The sequence below is a fragment of the Miniopterus natalensis genome, chromosome 16 (genome assembly GCF_054644295.1).
Source record: "Miniopterus natalensis isolate mMinNat1 chromosome 16, mMinNat1.hap1, whole genome shotgun sequence".
In the NCBI taxonomy this organism is placed as follows: Eukaryota; Metazoa; Chordata; class Mammalia; order Chiroptera; family Miniopteridae; genus Miniopterus; species Miniopterus natalensis.
In genome coordinates this window covers 41,037,468-41,055,701 of record NC_142096.1, presented here as the reverse complement: position 1 = coordinate 41,055,701, position 18,234 = coordinate 41,037,468, and the positions used below count along the sequence as shown (strand labels likewise).

Genomic DNA, 18,234 nt, shown 5'->3' with positions numbered 1-18,234 from the left:
GGCTTGTTGTGTGGAGCAACCTCCAGACCAGGGGGGACAACCAACCTTGAAAGCTGGTTGTCGCTGAGCTGGTTTCAAAACCTGGCTCCTTGTCTCATTTGCTCGCTTCTCTGAGCTTCAGTTTTCCCACCTGTAGAGTGGGGTTGCTAATATTTAACAACCTCATGGGGTCATATGTGTGTCCTGGGCTGTCATGGATGTAAAGTCACTGCTCCAGTACTTGGTACTCAATAACTGCACATCCTAACCTTTCCCTTGTTTCTTCCTGTGCAAAAACACCCATGGTTACTTTTCTGTGACGCATGGGGCACTGGCCACACACAGAACTATTCTGTTCATATTTCTCCTGAGCTAATCAGGGATTATTTTTATTAGGGACCTGCTCTGAAATAACTAGCCTGGATTCTTCAGAAAAATGGAACCAATAAGACATGGGTAGATAGATGGTATGATAGATGGTAGACAATAGATAAATATAGAACATATATATATGGTATAGATACAAGATATATGAATAAGAGCAGATTTTAGAGCCCAAAATTGCTTTGAGAGTGGACTCCACTGACTTGCAGCTGTAGGACCTCAGGCAGCCACTGAACCTCTAGGAACTGGTATCCTTAGCATGGTCACAGTACCTGGCAGAGAGTGGCAGGGAATGGAAGGCAGGGAGCCAGTGGCACAGTGGGCCTGTCTGTGTCCCCTCGTGTGCATAGCTGGCCTCAGGGCTCCAGTGAGAAGGCAGGGCCCTCCTCTGCATTCCTGGAGCCAAGCACAGAGCCCTCACCATGAGTGGACGCCTGTGTGTGCCCAGATCATCCTGACCCCCTGCTGCAGACCTACCCCTGTTCCAGACTGCCTGTAGAGACTGAAGCCTCTGCTGTGACCACATCACAGCCTGGCCTCACCCCAACCCAGTTCTGCTTCTCACTCCGCACATGTATTCACCCTAGAGCTTCCCCAAAGGCCTCCTACCCGAAAATCTTAGCTCCTGGGATGGGGCATGGGACATCAGGATGTTGAAGATCATAGATCAATTCAAAGCATTTTTAACACATATCCCAATACAAGGGCCTTTGCTGGGGGCACAGGAACATGTGAGGATGCTGCTGCTCTGGCGGCCCTGCAGGAGCCCAGATGCACAGCTCCCTACACGTCGCCCAATGGCTCGTTCAGATGCCACTGCCTCTGTGAAGCACTCTCTGATTCCCTTCCAGAAATGCTCTCTCCCACATGCTTCTTTCACAGTCAGCTCTAGGCATCTGTCTCTGAGTGGCTGGGAACAGAAGTCCGCTCATTGAGCTCCACGTGCCCAGGGCCCGGCAGCATGCCTGGCACGTGTGGGTGGTGCTCTAGAAATGTGTGTGGAACTAACGCCTGGTGCCAGTGCATGATAGTGTTCACGGAGAGGGCTGCTGGTGGCAGAGCTAAGCCACACACAGGCTCCCCTGTGTCCTCAGGGACAGAGAGCAATGGAGGGACAGGACAGGTGTCTCTGGTGATGAGAGTGCCGAGCGGGCTGCCCTTGGAGAAACGCTAGGCTTGGGGTAGGTAGCAGGCTAGGGGCCCTGTGACTCACTCAGCCCATCTGATTCTGATGTGTCTGAGGAGGCTGGGCATGACCCGGCCTCACCTCTACCTCTGAGACCACTGTGACAGGGGAGGGAGGAGATTGTGGCCTCAGGTGCCCGCCATGCTCGTGCTAAGACTTGGGGGGCTTCTTCTCACTGTGGAAACGTAGGTTCCAACTGAAATGGGACAGCTCCTGTGCTCCAGAGAGGATTTCAGAGTTAATGTGTGTAAAAACAGTACAGAAATAGACTCATAGCAGGCATGTGATATGGTATCTTTTTATATTTTTAAATTTTTTCCTTGGCTATTTTTGGGGATGTGTGCCAAAGAAGACGTCCTTGTCTTTTCCCGGAGTCAGATGAAATAGCTTATTTGTGGGTGCTCAGCTGTGAACTTGCTCTCAGGGCTCAGCGCAGTGGTTTATTTTCGGGACCCAGTTCTCTTTGTACACTGTCCATCTGGGGCCGTCCAATTCTGTGGGCTCAGTGTGGCGCCCACCCCATCCTCCCACCTGACAAGGGCTTCCAGGCAAAGAATTACCGCCCCCTGCCTCCCCTGGGGGCTGCGCCTCCAAATCCCCAAGAAGCCAGGGCTTTAGCAAATCACACCACAACCCGCAGATTGCACTCAGCTGGGGGAAGAGAGAGCAGGTGTTCCCCCCAATAAGGCTCTGTGCGCAGCAGCATTTGCAGAAACTCAAGTCTCCAAGCAGAAGGAGCTGACTCACAGGACAAGTCACGGGGAGGTGAGGGTTGCTGTGACCTGCCGTGTACCTTTGTCATTAGCTCCTCTCACCCTGTAGCCCCTCTTTCCCAGAGCTTCAGATTTAGAAGTGGAAGGAGGGCTTGTTCACAAGCCAGCAGCTTTGCCCTGGGGAATTACTTTTTCCTCTCTGGCTCATGGCTTATCCGGCAAAGGGGATAGTAATGCCCGCCTCGTGGGGTTGCTGAGATTAAATGAATAAGCCTATAAAAGCCTTGAGCTTAGAGCCTGGCATAAAAGTGGTCTATAAAACCCTCTGCTGGTATTATATTTCTTTTAGTTTATCCATATCAAATGATAATTAAATCGCATGTCACTCTAAGAGCCCCAGTGTGGTCTTGCGGGCAGGATACCGCATGAAGGAACTTAGATGTAGTTCTGTTCTTGGCTTCATCATTAACCTGCTGTGTGGCCCTGAGTCAGACACTTGCCCTCTCTGGGTCTCCATTTCCCATTGGCAGAGGTTGGATGGAATCGTCCTGGAGGCCTCTATGCTGTTTTTACTGTGATATTTCTGACACTGCCTGGTACAGCTGGGGACACTTGACACAAGCTTGATGTGTTGGTCCAGATTATCAGAGAAACACACACACTCATATATCTCAGAGAGATATTCATTTATTTTAAGGAATTGTCTCATGTGATAGTTGAGGCTGGTTCTTGGGACGAGGTGGGGATGATCAGTCTTTTTCTATTTAGGTCTTCAACTGATTGGATGAAGCCCACCCATATTATGGAGGGCAAACTGCTTTACTCAAAGTCTAAAAATTTAAATGTTAATCTCATCTAAAAACAAACCTTTGCAGAAATGTCTAGAAAAATGTTTGACTATGTATATCTGGGTACCATGGCCTGGCCAAATTGATGCATAGATTAACCATCACAAGTAATAAATGCTCAGGGACTGACAGACTCATTGAAGATCAGGAATCCAGTTACTCCAAATCAGCTGAATCCCTTCTCCTTCCAGGAGGCTGTGCACCCCCTTTCTTTTCACTGAAATAAGTGGGGCTGCTGCACTGCCAAGGGTAGAGGGGTGGTAACCTGGCACAGAGATGCGGACTTTAGACTCTCCTGGTCTCAGAGCTCTGCCTCCTCCAGCAGGGCATCGGTGTGTCCATTCATGTAGTCACCCATCAGTCATGCATTTAGCCCTACTGTGTGGCAACACCTGCGTCCTGCAGGGGCTAATACCATCTGTAAAACTCAGTCTTGCCCTGGCAGAGTTGGCTCCGTGCTTAGAGTGTCTGCCCGCCGGACTGAAGGTCACAGGTTCCATTCCCGGCCAAGCGCACGTACATGGGCTGCAGGCTCGATCCCCAGCCCTGGTCAGGGCGTGTGCAGGAGGCAGCCAATCAGTGTGTCTCTCTCACATCGATGTCTCTCTCTCTCTCTCCCTCCCTCTCTTCATTCCACTCTCTCTAAAAATCTATGAAAAAAATATCCTTGGGTGAGGGTTAACAAAAAAAGGAAGAAAAAGCTCAGTCTCTACTTTCAGTGGGCCATGCGACCTAGTCCTTGAAACAGGAAGTGATTAAAAATTAAAAATCTACAAGGCTTGGATAAAGTGTGTTGCCGATCATTTCAAGTCACATTATTTTCACCTGCTCTGCTCCAAGGTTCCTCGTTGCGCCGTGATGCACATGGACTCTGCCTTTCCCATCTTTCTGTTCATAGATGAAGACACTGAATCAGAGAGTGTTGTTAGACCTCTGTAGTCACACAGCTGGACAGGGCCCAAGCTGGGGTTTGACGTTTGTCAGCCGGTGGTGCCATCTCCCCACCCCTGCCATTAGCCATGAGGTTGATGGTTAACCTCATGGCTGACGGCATGGTTGAAACAGAGACATTGGCTCTTCTGCCCTGCCAGGCCAGGATGCAGTGCCAAGTGCTCACCCGTGTGTGTGGCACAGGGCCTGTGCTTGTTGAATGAACAAGTGCAGGAAACCGCACCCCGGAGCACATCTGAGTGCAGGAGAGCAGAAGCCCGCAGGTGGACTATTAGGCATTGACTTTGCCAGGGGGCCTGGTGCTTTGCTGGCCTGTACAGATGGCGGCGACCACATGGGGGAGTGCGCGTGGCCAGAGCAGGCGACTCCAGCTGAGATGAGCTTGCTGGCCACCACAGTGAGGTCCCTCTGTGCTCTGCTTGCGTCTGTGATGGCTCCCCAGATGCAGGAGTGCATGTCATTGAGACGGCAGTGCAGGATGCGCTCAGGAGCCGCCTCCCTTGCTTGGAATCATGGAACAGCATCACCCTCGAAAGGACCCGCTGCTCCCGTCACACACTTGCTCGGAGCGCTGGGCTTTACAAAGCCCTCCAGGCCGAGCCCTGGGCCGCGCCCGCCTCTCTCCAGGACTGGCGGCGTGGGTCTGGCAGGGCGAGGCGGGGCGGAAAAACAGGCCCAGAGCTGACTTCTGGGTGGGATCTCCAGTCTTCTTTTCGCTCCTTGCCCCATTTTTATTGGGTTCTTTGCATTTTACCTTTGCTTTAAATATGCCCGTGTTTATTGTCAGGATCCTTATACCCCTTCCTGGAGGAACTAGCGTCAAGTAGGTTAAGTCGTAGATATTCATTACTGCTGTTAATATATCATGGCATTGCCTCTGTACTGTGATGCCTCCACGGGTTTATTTACTAATCAAGCACTTATTAAGCACCTACTATGTCTCAGCACTGTGCAAGGAGTTAGTGACAGAGCCGACGGAAATGGCGGCCACAGCCCCCACTGGGGAGACGCCTTCATTTCTGTAGCCCCTGAGTTGCTGACACATAATAGGTGCTAAGTTAATGTTGGATGCACAAATGAGGTGAGATGATAGATTGTTAAGTTCTCTCTCTGTATGAGGTGTGACCACAGCTGACTTAGGCTAAGACACAGAAGGCCCAGGGCCCAGAGAGAGCAATATCTTTAGAAGCCAGCAGAATGTTTTAACATTTTAAAAATCAGAACAAAAATTGGGCCAAACCTAATCTGGATAAAATTCATCTTTATTTCAATGCAATTCTACAAATATAATTTTAAATCTTTTTTTAATAGCTAAAAAGTGCCTGGGATCCATAAAAGTCATCATTTGGCTCTGGGAAGAAAGGTCATTTTTTTCTCATTGTTTTCCTGATTATAGACCTAAGAAAGCAGAGCCCAGAGGGCTGGATAATCTTTGCTGAGGGGCGGCCCTGTGCATTGCGGGATATTCCATAGCATCCCCCGCCTCTACCCGTGAGGTGCCAGGAGCTCCTCCCACTCAGTTGTGACAATCACTGTTCCTGGGGAGGAGCTTGGGATATGGCTGTTCACAGTGTGTCTGTGCCACTTGTGGCTGTTCAGTAAGGTTTTTTAAGGAGCAGGTGAGCTCAGAAAAGAATCCGCTGTCCTTGCCCAGCTGGTGCTGCTCAGTGGTTGAGCATTGCCCCTGCCTCAAGAGGTCACTGATTTGATTCCCAGTCAGGGCACAGGCCTGGGGTGCGGCTCGATCCCCAGCAGGGGTGTGTGCAAGAGGCAGCCGATCGATGTTGCTATTTCTCTCATGAAGTTTCTATCTCTCTCTACCTCTCCCTTCCTCTCTCTCTAAAAGATCAATAAAAACATATTTTAAAAAGGAATGAGCTATCCTTGAGACAAACAGGAACAGGGTCAAAGTCTATGCAGAAATAGGGGGACAGGCAGTGTTGGAAAAGCTTATTTTTTTAACACAAACATTAAGATTACTATGAAAACAAAACCAAACAGAAAAACATTGGGTGCCAGACCCCAGGCAAACTTCTCAGTTGGGTAAAGGGACAGTGACCCTGGGCAAAACCCAGTCAATGTCCCAAGTCTCCTGCATATCAACCCAGAAAGTTTCAAGTCAGTCTCCATCTAATGTATAGAGAGCCTGAGGAAAAAAAAAATTTTTGAAGAAACAAAGCAGATGTAAGCATGCATGGAAAAGACTAGAAACAGACCAACAGCATCCTAAGTTTTTAAGAAAAAAAACTATTGACGAAATAGTCTTGAAGCGTGGACTTCAAGACTATTTGGGAGTGACGTCAGCATTTGTTCCTCCTGTGCTCCAGAGCAAGAAGTAGGTTTTGACCTCTGTGTGTCCCCAAGGATCACGCTCCCCACTGCCCACCTGTTTCCCAGAAGGCAGACCCAGGAACCACAGGTTACCTGGATCCAAGGGAATGGACCAAGGAGTCCTAACCAGCAGCAGAATTTGTGTCTAATCAAGGAGCCCTTCCCACACCCAGCCCAGCAGGATTTCCAATGACTATAGACCTGCATCTGCTGTGTGTCCCCATTCGTCTCCACTCCTAATGGGAGTGTCCATGCCAGTTGCCCTCTCCCAGTTCTACCATGGCAGGTTAGGTAGGACAGTTCACTTAGAGTTGTAGGTCTCTGGTTGTTGGGCCAAGAAGAGCCACATCTAGACGTAATGTTCACACCCCCTCCTGTTTCTCAGAAATCTTGCCATTGGACTATGAAGCTGTGACTGCATGAGAGCGGGGCTGTTCCCTGGCATAAGGGTGTTCTAGGTGTAGGAGGAAGAGAGAAACAGAGAGTTGGTGATCAGAATGGCAGAGGGGGCAGAGATGAGCTGTATTCTTACCAATCACATTTTCTCCGAATGTGCACATTTGGAGACACATTTCCAAGCCTCTCATGCAGTTAGTTTGGGGCCATGGGTTGGGGCTCCAGCCAGTGGAATACATAAGGTTTGTTCCTTAAAAATAGTTTGCATGAGGCTCCAGACTGTCTATTTCATTCCGTGGTGCCTCAGAGAACGTTCAAGGTAAGAGTGTCATGGATGGGAGGCCTCTGGACCCCTGAGTCCTTGCTTCTAGGAATTGCCCTCTGAAACTACTGACCCACAGTGTATCCTTTGCATAAATGATAACTCAGCTTCCATAGTTTATGCACTGAGAGTTCAGGGTTATTTGTTACTGCAGCACCGTCTGACCTACTCTGACTATAACTATGGGTCTCTGGACAAAGGTACCTGGAATTGTCAAAAACTAGAAGCCTGATTTGCAAAACCTCCTTAGAGACTGTGACGTGGTCTTGAGATGTAGCATGCATGGTGGGTTCAGTATATAGCAAGCCAGGTCACGGAAGGTCTCCAGTACCAGGTCCAAACTTCCTTGGTGGTGATTCTTTTAGACTCAGTTTCTAGCAAGCAGATGAAGAAGGTACCAAAAAGGACACAACACAGATAATGCAGAGAAAACACACATAGGATTTGAACTCAGTGACCATCTTCTTTAAGTCACTCCCCCTGTAACCCAGTTAATGAAAACACCCAGCCACGGACTGACTGGCTTTAAGGTGACAGTGTGGGCGATGTCCGCTTGAGTGCGGTGAATGCGTGCACACGTGACTGCTTCTCTAGGTAAGTGTTTGTGTGTGCATGAGACACAGAGCATCCTCACAAAGGAGCTCTGCTCTGGTTGGAACCCAATCAGCAGACCAGCAGACAGGCCCTCCCAGCCTCTCTGTCCTCAGTGTCAGATCTTCACTAGCCCGGGAAGAGCAGAGCTGCAGGCAGGGGGCTGGAGAGAGCCCGGGGAGCCGGGGGTATTAGGGGCCTCCCGATGCAAGAAGGCAGCACTTGAGGCCTAGCTGGCCTCTCCTCTTCTGCCTTTTCCCGAGTCTTGCCTGGACTAAAGGTACGCTTACGTTTCAGGGGAAGAGGGGGAATCAGAGACAACCGAAAGGCTGGCGTGTCTGCCACTCCCCACCCCCCAGTAGGCTGGCTCAGGGGAGTCTGTCGCTCAGCTCAGCCTGTCAAACCTTCCTTGTCAAACGCAGGTCTACCTCCGCCAACATGTGCCTGTCAAGCTTCACAGCTTCTCAGCTCTCAGGAAGCTTGTTAACGTGGATATAGACATCAGAAGTCCAACAAATCTGCGCTTTTCGGTAGCTCATCGGTGGTACCGAGATAGCAGCGACAGGCAGAGGGAGCCTTTCCCAGAACTGCCCCTGCAGTTGGCAGCAGCCCAGTCATTATCAGCCAGAAGTGTCCCCCGGAACCTCCCGGGGAGCCTTTTTATGGTATTGTGCATATCGGAGCCCCATTCCGAGATTCTGAGTCAGCCCAGCTGGAGCGCGGTTTGGAAAGCAGTCTTATAGGAATCTCCCCCAGGCAGTTCTGATGTACACCCCCCCGGTGAGGCCTGGAGTGGACCAGAAGGTGCAGACTGGGAGTTGGGTGCACACGGGTCACACCAGGACCTTCCACTCCAGTCCTGGCATTCACCGGCTTTCTGAGTCGGAGGCGATGCTCATGTAAAATGTGGGCAGAGAGTCAGAGCTCGGCCCCATCGTTGGCTCAGCCCCACAGGGGCTTTGTCTTGTGTCTGGGAAGAAGGCAGCAGAGTTCTCTCAGCCCTGCTCCCGCACATCCTGCTGGGTGTTGCGGGCTGAAGCATTCCTTCCTCCCACCCTCTCCTCTGACTCCAGGCTGGCTTAGGAACCCCTTCTCTGGGCCCAAGTACCTCCATGCTCACTCCTCTCATTGAACCTCTGTATTTCATTGTTTTTTTTTCTAGCCACTCTCTTACTAGACTTTGAGCTCCTAGACTAGGGACAGTAACTAGTCCCACTGTGTAGTTCTAGACCAACAGGTGCCTCAGAAATGGGCCCCAGGTGGACAGCCACCCCCAGATGGCTCCTGACGCTCTCTGTGCTGTGTCCTGCTTAATGTCCGTGACCACCTTCTGAGCTAAACATCATCACTGCTTTTTGGACATAAGGAAACAGGCTTAGAGAGGTGGACTGACTTCCCTCACATCACACAGTGGAGAGTGGCGCGGAGAGCCCAGTGTGGCACTCTAACGCCTGCGTGCCAAACCTAGGAACCTGCACGTGGAAGGAACGAGCGCCGGGTCCCCACCATGAGCCTCCCGCTCTGCCACGCCCTGTCCCTCCCTGGCCTCCCTTCCCCTGCACCTTGCACTGAGGGTTCTTCCTCCTGGACACAGCAGGAGTGCACCCTGAGCCATCTGTACTTGTAACTGCTGCAACGGAGCAAATACAAACCCCAATTTGAGCATAACTGTCGTCCAGTAGCTCAAGACTGAGGAGCACGCTTATATTTTCTGCCCTGGCCTTGGAGTAAAGAATCCACATTTCAACTGGACTCTGCCATCTACCATCTTTGGTCCTTGAGTGTAAGTCAGGGAACCATCTGAGCCTCACTTTCCTCCCCTGGTCAGTAAAGTATCAGGAACGCTTGCCATCACCCAAAGGCCAGCGCCATGGCACCTGTGATGAAAGCCACCGGGGCAGGTTCCAGGCTTAGCAATTCTAGAAACTACAGGAGAACTGGCTACTGTGATCCGTCCCCCAAATACCAGCCTGTTCTCTGGATCCATTTTCTATTTTCCCTGAAAAATGAGCAGGACCAAAGGAATATTCCAGACCCCACACTTTCTGTCTCCAGTGTTCTGCATAATTGAATATATTTGATAGTTTCTATCATCCTGAAAAATTACTTTACAAATATTGAAATAATAAAAGATCCATCAAAGCACAGTGGTGTAATATTACCTTCCGTTCCCATGGCAACCAGATCACTAGTGTTCGGCTGGGTGATTATTAATGGCATTTGCCCAGAGACGCGTGTTGGGTTGGCTCGGGAAGCACGCACACTGATTTATCATCACCTGCCATGCGTTCAGCTCATTTCAACTTATGTTTATTGTGGGGATTTTAGAAATGGTTTTATTTTCTGGTTTGATTCAATTTAAGTTTTCAAAGGGCATATTGCCAGGTCTGGTGAGCAGTTTCTTGGCTGTGTTCCTTGGTCTGGTGTGTGTGTGTGTGTGTGTGTGTGTGTGTCGGGAGGCAGGTCATTGAGCGGGGTGAACAGGATCTCCAGGGTGTAGATTCAGTGGCTATAGGACACTTCAGGAGGCAAGAAACCCAGTCCCCAGAAAGGAGAAAGGAGGGGGGTGTGTGCTGAGCGCCTGCCACACGCTGCACACAGAGCTCACTTTCCGCACCCACGATGCCTCCCGAGCCCCTGCCCCCCGCGGACATCGTGGGCGCGAGGCCCGTTCTACACGTGAGGACGCTACGCATCCGAGAGGCGGGTATCTCCGTAATGAGAGTTATTTGAACCAAAGTTCTAGCCCAGCTCTAGATAATTCTGAAGATTGTTTTCTTCAAATCAGAGCCTTCCTTCAAATTAGACCATAGAAATGAGGACATTCGTCAGGAAAGTGTGTGGGGTTCTATGATGGTCTGACAGCTGAACTTGCTGCTCCGTGTGAGTTGTGGGATGTTCTTAATTAAATATTAAGCATGCAGTGTGCCTACTGCTCACAAAATTGCTGAACGTTGCTCCCAGTTTGGGGAATTACTTTTAATGAAGAACAAGTGGCAGCGCAGGGAGAGACGGTGGAAGCGCTGAGGCCGCGAGTTTGACGCGCTCGGCAGGGCACTGGCGGCCGGCGGGCTTTCTCCCTGACCCGCCCCGGCTGAGGCGCATTCGCATCACTCACAGGCCGCCCCGCCCCAGGGCACTGCCGGCGAAAGGCACGCAGGAGAGGGGCCTGGCTCCCCCTCGCCTCCTCTTTGCAGCCCAGAGAAAAGGGAGCTTGGGTTTGTGTAGTGAGGTTGCCAGCATGGGGGCCAGTGTCATCACCCTCCCGCCGGCCCTCTGACCTGTCCCCGCTTTGCATGTTAGAAGCCTGCCCCCTTCCACCCCTGCACACGGGCTTGCCTGCCCCTGCTGTGCTCCCTAATGCAGCCATCCAGCCTCTGCCAGGGCTCACTCTTAGCCAGAGTCTCTGTTAAGTGCCTCCCTTCCGTTACCTGCTTAGCTGCCCCTTCCCACGTTGCTTGAGTTACTTGCTCTTGTTATTTTTGTTTTATAAATGATCACACATCCACAACGGGCTGTATGCCATGGAGATGGTGTCACTGTATCCAAAAGAGTGTTACCACATAATAAGCAGTCAGTAAACGCAGACCAGCATTAAAATGAAGTCAGGTGCCCCAGCCTCAATTAGGAATATAAATGTGATCACTTTGGTGGTTGTACGTTTAACAACTTGATCTTGAACTTTGAGGCAAATGCAGCTACAAAAAATGTGCAGCAATATTTGATCGCAACATGGCCATCAATGTAATCCAAATTTTACTTAAAGTGTGTTCAGATTCTTTTTGGTCTATTAATTTTGATAAATATTTTTGTAGGAAACTCTCAATTCTTGTCGCCACTCTGCCTCGTTGTCCATGAAATAGGTTAATAATGACACATTTTACAGGGTTGATTTAAACGTTCAAAGTAAACAATGATTTATTATGCAGAGACTCTTATTTTGGTTTTGCAATTGCTATGATCATGCCAATAAAAACCAGACACACTTTGAGCTGGTTTTATAGAGAACTAAACAATCTGATATGACAGGGTTGGTGCCGTGGGCTCTCGCCTCAATCTCTCAGAAAAGACTGGATTGATTTTTGCCGGGGTCAAGGGAGAGCCTTGTAGAGGGGTCAGGCCTTGGCAGTGGTCAGGAGTGCAGACTCTGGGATCAGGCACATCTCATTCAAGTCACAACTCTGCCCTGGATGGATCTGACTTTGAAATAAACAGTCCCCCTTTCTGCCCCTCCTCACTCTTGGACACCATTCTGGGTGCTCTGTGACCCTAGGATGTAGAGTTTAGGAGGAGCCTCCTGGGTGTGCGAATGGGTGCCATGGGAATGTAAAACCTGTTTTCAGTGCCTGCTGGTTTGCTCTGGTCTACTTTTCAGGTTCCCTAGAGAATGAACCATATACTGGAAGCCCGCTAGAAGTTCTAGGGGAGAGACAAGGACCAGATTTGCAGGAGAGACTTCAGACTCACAATAGGAGTAATGAGAGATGCTGATGCTGTGCCTTCTTCAGTGTCCTTTGAAATAATTCAATACCCTTCATAATTAAAATCACAAAAGCATAGAGTTTCATATCTTTAACACAATATAGTGAACCTCACTAGCCTCAAAAGTAGACACAATTATAGGGGTCACAGCATCCCAGGGCAGTGTCAGTCCCAGAGATGGACAGCTCACTCCCTTTGCTGAGATGTCTCAGTCTATGATCTGGGAACTGGCCTCTCAGGGATGGGAATGATTATTGCTTGACCCTTCGCATGCTGCATAATTAATGCCGTTATCTGATGGCCAGGCCCAGTCCCCTGCCATTTCCACTGTCCCTGTTCTCACTGTCCTGCCCTCAGCTGAGCAGACTTTGATCTGGTGAATTCAGAATAGAGCCCTGTGGGATAACAGCAAGGCCCTGCTGCTCGGGAATTCTGGACTCGTCTCTTAGCAATTATGGCACCAAGAGCCACTTACTTAACCTCTCAGGGCCCAATCCACTTTTGTAAATTTACACCATAGGTTTCAATTTCCCTGAAGGTTTGGAGGACTAGATGTAAGGATTAGCAAGACACTGGAGTGAGAACACATGCCCTCCCAGCCCCTGTGACAGGGTCATGGGCACCTGTTTTGCCCACTTCTTGTGTGTCTCTGGGTGCCTGGAAATTGATTCTTTTTAAAAAAATATATGTATCTTTATTGATTTCAGAGAGGAGAGGAGAGGAAGAGAGAGAGATAGAAACATCAATGATGAGAGAGTCATTGATCGGCCGCCTCCTGCATGCCCCTGACTAGGGATCGAGCCCACAACCTGGGCATGTGCCCTGATCGGGAATTGAACCCCAATCACTTGGACCCTAGGTCGACGCTCAACCACTGAGCCACGCCCAGCCGGGCTGAGAATTGATTCTTGATCAGCAGGATGTATTGGGCCACCCACCACTCCAGCTGGTCTATATAGCATCATCTCCTGCCTTTCTCTCCTAGGCTCATTTACCTTAGATGCACACCCATGAGTATTTCCCTGCACTTTATTCATTTGTTCACTCTGAACTTTATTTCATTTGTTTATGAAAATTCCTGTGCTTGGCCCGCCCTCTCTCCATCCCTTCTTTAAAGGTTCAACTGCAGAGTCACCTTTTCCAGGAAGCCTTCCCTGCCCACCCAATCACACATTCCTAGCGTTCTAAGGTTTCTTCTAATATGACACCACATTTCACCACAATCATGTGTTTGTGCCCCTGGTTCTTCCAACTTAAGAATATTTTCCTCTGGGGGCTGAGGGGTGAGAGGTGGTGGGAGGGCAGCGAATGTTAATCTCTGGAGCTCATGTGCTTAGCATATAGGAACCACCAAATATAGAGCATTAGGATCATGATGATTAAATGGAATTGAACTGACCCCATGCCTTGCTGAGGAATATAAAAAAACTCAATGGGGCTCCCAATCATTCTGTAATATGGAAATACAGTTATCTACAGTCAAATAGATCAATAGTGACAGCAAATGCGTTTACCCAAAATACATCATAAGCATTAAGGAAACTCAGGGGATGGTTGTAAATTATTCAGAGTTAATATATCAACTTATCTAATACTAATGAGTTGTTGCTTTTAAAGGTTTAAATGGGTCCGAATCTCTTGGGGATGTGGGAATTGACCAGTTCACAAAGAAAATGCCATCACTTAAGTATCCGAGTGGAAGGACTCATGTGGGATTTCTACTGATAATGATCATAAGGCTAATAGGCTGTGTGTTTGTTGTGTTTATGGGAAGTTTTATGCTCACTCTGTTGCCCAGTGAGGGCAGCTAGGGCCCTGTCCAATGTGCTGAAGCCGATGAGTCACCGAGGCTGAACTTGACACCCACCTCAGATTATTCCTGTAATTCCAAGTCCACTGAATTTTTAGGGGACTCTGTCACTTTGCCCCACAGAATGGAAGTCAATAAAATTGGCCTTGCAGTGATTTTTGAGCAAGCTGAATCAAAAAAGTATCCTTTAAAAATCTCTGCTTAAAACAAGCTTATACACAGAGAGGAACAAAAACCACGTTTAGGAATCAGGAAGGAAAACAGTGAGCAGCAAGGATGGTTGGGGGCTGATTCTGAGCCTCACAATGTGCACTTGTCTTCTGCACCCAACAGAGGGATTGGACACTCAGAGGGAGATGGAGGTTAATGCCTATGAGGGCAGGTCTGCTTCCAAGGAGCAATAAGAAGATGCAGTTGTGAGCAGGTAACAGGGCCAGAAATAGGGAATTTGGGACTGTTCAAAGCAAATGGACTAGGGACCCATAACCACTGGAGCTGATGGCTTTATTAATCTGCTGTCTGCTTATATTTCTGCTTAATCACAGCTGACGGAAGCACTGTGGGCCTTAAATCAATGCCTTAGACAGAGCTCGCTGACCTAGTGAGCACCTGTCCACCACCAGGCACAGCTTCCAGAGGCCCATGCCACATGCTGAGAGAGGACTGCCTTCCTTTAGCACTTCAGCTTGGGAATCATTTCTGCTGTGATCAGAGCGGAGTAACCTTGTGAAAGTCATTAGATTCTTCTAGCTACAGTCTTTTGATCTGGGAAATGGGAATAGGCATTTCTATCATTCATTGTTTGGTCTGATAAGAAAGAACTCCAAGGTATGATAAATGATGAAAGCAAGGAACAGAAAAACGTCCAGGTCATTTGCTGACATGTGAGTGTGTCAGTGTGTGTTTTCAGAACACATCTGCACACATGAAGTGCATGTACACATATATTCACATGTGCATATGGACATATTCTAGAAGGATCTATAAGAAAGTATTGGGTTCTGGGGAATGAGCACTCTATATTGTGTTTCCTTGGTAATATGGAGATTTTTACATATTTCTATTTCATTTTGAAAATCAGAATTGGAGAATCTGCCTTATACGGTGCTTGTGGATGATCAGATGAGATAATGCATATGGTGGGTTCTTTTTTGCTCCATGGGCCCGGGAAGTCCGATATGCACCCTGCCTACAAGCCAGCTTTTCTACAGCCGCGCTCACTTCCCCTCTGCACACACCAGGAAGGGTGGGGAAAGGAGTGCCTGGGCCGCCTGAGTGCTGGTGAACTCAGGTGTCCTCAGGATGAGCTTTTGCTTGTGAAATGAGAATGGCCTTTGAGTCAAGAACCTGTTAAATGTGTCTCTTAGGTTCAAAGCAGGAGGGACCTGGGAACGCAGGTCCTGTGCTCACACTCGGCTGGCACAGAATGCTCCCCCAGCACGGATGCCCTCGCCTCCCAGCTCCTTCCTAACTGACCGCAGCATGTTTTTACCCTTTCAGTACAATGTGCTGTTCACCCGCATATCACGAGGGTCTCGCTAAACTCATCTCTCTGTGAGGGGCCCACCTCTCTCTGTCTCCAAAGCCTCTTCTTATAGGGACAAGGGGAAGAGGCTTGTCAGCAGGTGCCACTCAGTTGTCACAAACCTGTAAGGTCGGTGCCATCCTCATCATAGGTCATCTTCCTCCCCCTCCTCCTCTACTATTAGTAGCATAACTATTATTATTATTTTCATTATTATTATTATTTTCATGGTAAGACAGAGGCTTGGCACATTTTGGTGTTTTCCCTGCACACGGGCAGGGAAGAGACTCAGACACTTTTCCCACTTTTACCAGGGCCAGGCTGTGTGCTGTGGCCCTCAACTTTGGTTTCTGTCCCCCAGCAGGGGAACTTCTACGTGCCCTCCGAGAACTGCATGCAGCGCGCTCACAAGTGGCACCGGGGGCTGTGCCTGCTACTCCTCCACGCCTACCGGGGACTGCGTGCCTACTTCCTGCTCATCATGAGGGACATCCCAGAGCTGCCTCACGTGGAGCTGGGTAAGGGGCCTGGCACAGGGACATGCATCCGACAGCCCCCTGCCTCTTCGGATGGGGCCCGAGCAGAGTCAGCTTGCTTCTGTAAGCCTCTGAGACACAGGCCCTGTTTCAGGTCATGTTTCTGTACCGTGCATCCTTCTAACAGGAGAGACTCTCGGACATGCAAATGCAGGAGGAAAAGATGCAAGCAGCTGAAGAAGCACTCATTCATCCACCAAGCACTTACTGAACGCCTACCATATACCTGACACTATTGGAACATAAGGCTAATTTGCTTTCTAAGGAAAAATGCTAGTTTATAGCCTTGTCTTAATTAGGCATAGTTACAGCATTGCAACTTACAAGAGTGTAAAAGAATCCTAAGAAACAAACGCACATATACCTTTTAATCTGGACGATCATAGAGACTTCTTAGTAGGCATTGTAGTTGGTTTTCTGGGGATGAATTGCTTCCCGCCCATCATTAGACATTGTGAGGACAATTGGACCTGAATCCTCTTGATTGACAGATGGTGAAACTGAAGCTCAGAGAGGTCAAAGGACTGCTCAGGATCACACAGCAACATGTAGTAGAACTGTGGCAGGAGCACAGAGGTCCTGCAGTGACTCCCAGGGTAGGGTCCTCGTTTCATGTCACACTCATTTACAGCAGGTGAAATGTCGAGGTTCTGTTCAAAGTCCTCTAATGAGGCCCTTGTGCCCTTAGACCAGAAGCCTGGGATTCAAGGTCAACAACAGAAAACCCCTGGGTCCCTCATTTCTCTCCCTGTACCCCTAGACCCCACCTGCTGAGACAATCTTGCTCTGACAGTATTCGTGCCCTTGTACGCTGCCCATTGCACTGAACATGTCACATAACAGTGATGCATTTGTACATTTCTCTTCCCTACTAGACTTGGGGTCTTTGAGAGCTGAGGACCCCTAAGATTCTGCACACATGCTGCCGGTGAAGGGATGGGTGCAGCATGTGGATGAATTGAATTCTAGTGGTATCTTACCAATGAGCTTTATCAGCTCTAACACCACAAACAGGGCAGGTGCCACTCTCGAGCATGCAGCCATGGACTTGATATTTTTGCAGATTCAAATGCTGTGCACGCAAGAACAGAGCAGCTTGCATGGCTCAGAAGGGAGTGGAGATTGTGCAATAGGTACTGACTTCTGCTTAACTGCTTTCTATCCAAAGGAACTCGGGTTTTTGTTTTTTGGTTCATGCAGTCATTATCCTATTTTTATTGAGCACCTACGATGTACCAGACATTGTGCCAGACACCAAGGACACAGCTGTGCTTAGTGTGACAAAAGGCCATCAAGCCGGGTGGGGCACACAGACCTGAGGAAGCAACCTAGTGGATAGGTGTGTGCTCATCGGCCATCATCGAGGACGGCTCTCATTTGCCTGGGCCATATGGCTTTTATTAGAACCCATACCACAGCCAAATGTAAACCACCGGCCACGTAGCTCCATGGAGCTAAGGGAGAGTTCAGACACAGGCAAGACTGTGCACATTAAATCACAAATGGCCGGCAGCCCTCGCTTCCTGCTGGGGTGGTGTGGAAGGTCGTGATGATCATAATATCAGAGTCCACAGAGCTGGACGGTGGGCTCAGCCCTATGGCTCTACCTCTCTGGACTTCCAATCATCCATCTGTGTGGTGGAGATTCAAACCCATGTCCCACATGCCTCACTCATATGTGAGTGTGTGTGCACACGCCCATGTGCCTGCAAAGGCACAAGAGAATATAGAGTGACTTTGAACTTGCCCCAGGAGTCCTTGTTCCCCTCCTGGGGGTGAAGTCACAAGGCCCCAAGTCAGGCTGATCGTCTACCAACAGGAGCCCAGCAGGCAGTGGCCAGGCAAGAGGAGTCCTCAGGTGGAGTGTTTGTTTCTGTGACTCGGGCGCCCACTTCACACGGTGCTTCTTTCCTGCAGTGAGCAAGGGCACCTGTCGGGGCTTCCTTTTCATTGCGTGCTCTTGTTTCTTTTCTTAGAGTCCCTGGCTGTTGAAGAGACGCTGTCTCAGCTGTGCTCCGAGCTACAGGTAAGTGGAGACTGGCCCCTCCAGGCCCCTCCTGGGTTATGCAGGGCAAGCAGGGTTGCTTGGTAAAGACATCAGAGACGACAGCCAGGACTGTAGCCCACTCTGCACTTACACCCCTTCCCCCGAGTCACTGCGCATCTGTTAGGCACACAGC

General features: G+C 49.5%; 1 protein-coding gene across 2 annotated transcripts in view; it reads left to right on the top strand.

Moving 5' to 3' along the window:
- Window positions 1–18,234, top strand: part of FAM135B (family with sequence similarity 135 member B) — a 107,750-nt gene that overhangs the window by 67,967 nt on the left and 21,549 nt on the right. The window contains exons 7-8 of one of the 2 annotated variants that reach the window (XM_016207791.2): window positions 15,883–16,036; window positions 18,031–18,080. In XM_016207791.2, the coding sequence (XP_016063277.2) occupies window positions 15,883–16,036; window positions 18,031–18,080 (204 nt within the window). Of the gene's footprint in view, window positions 1–15,879; window positions 16,037–18,030; window positions 18,081–18,234 lie in introns of both variants that reach the window. The other variant, XM_087825207.1, reaches the window with a different exon arrangement.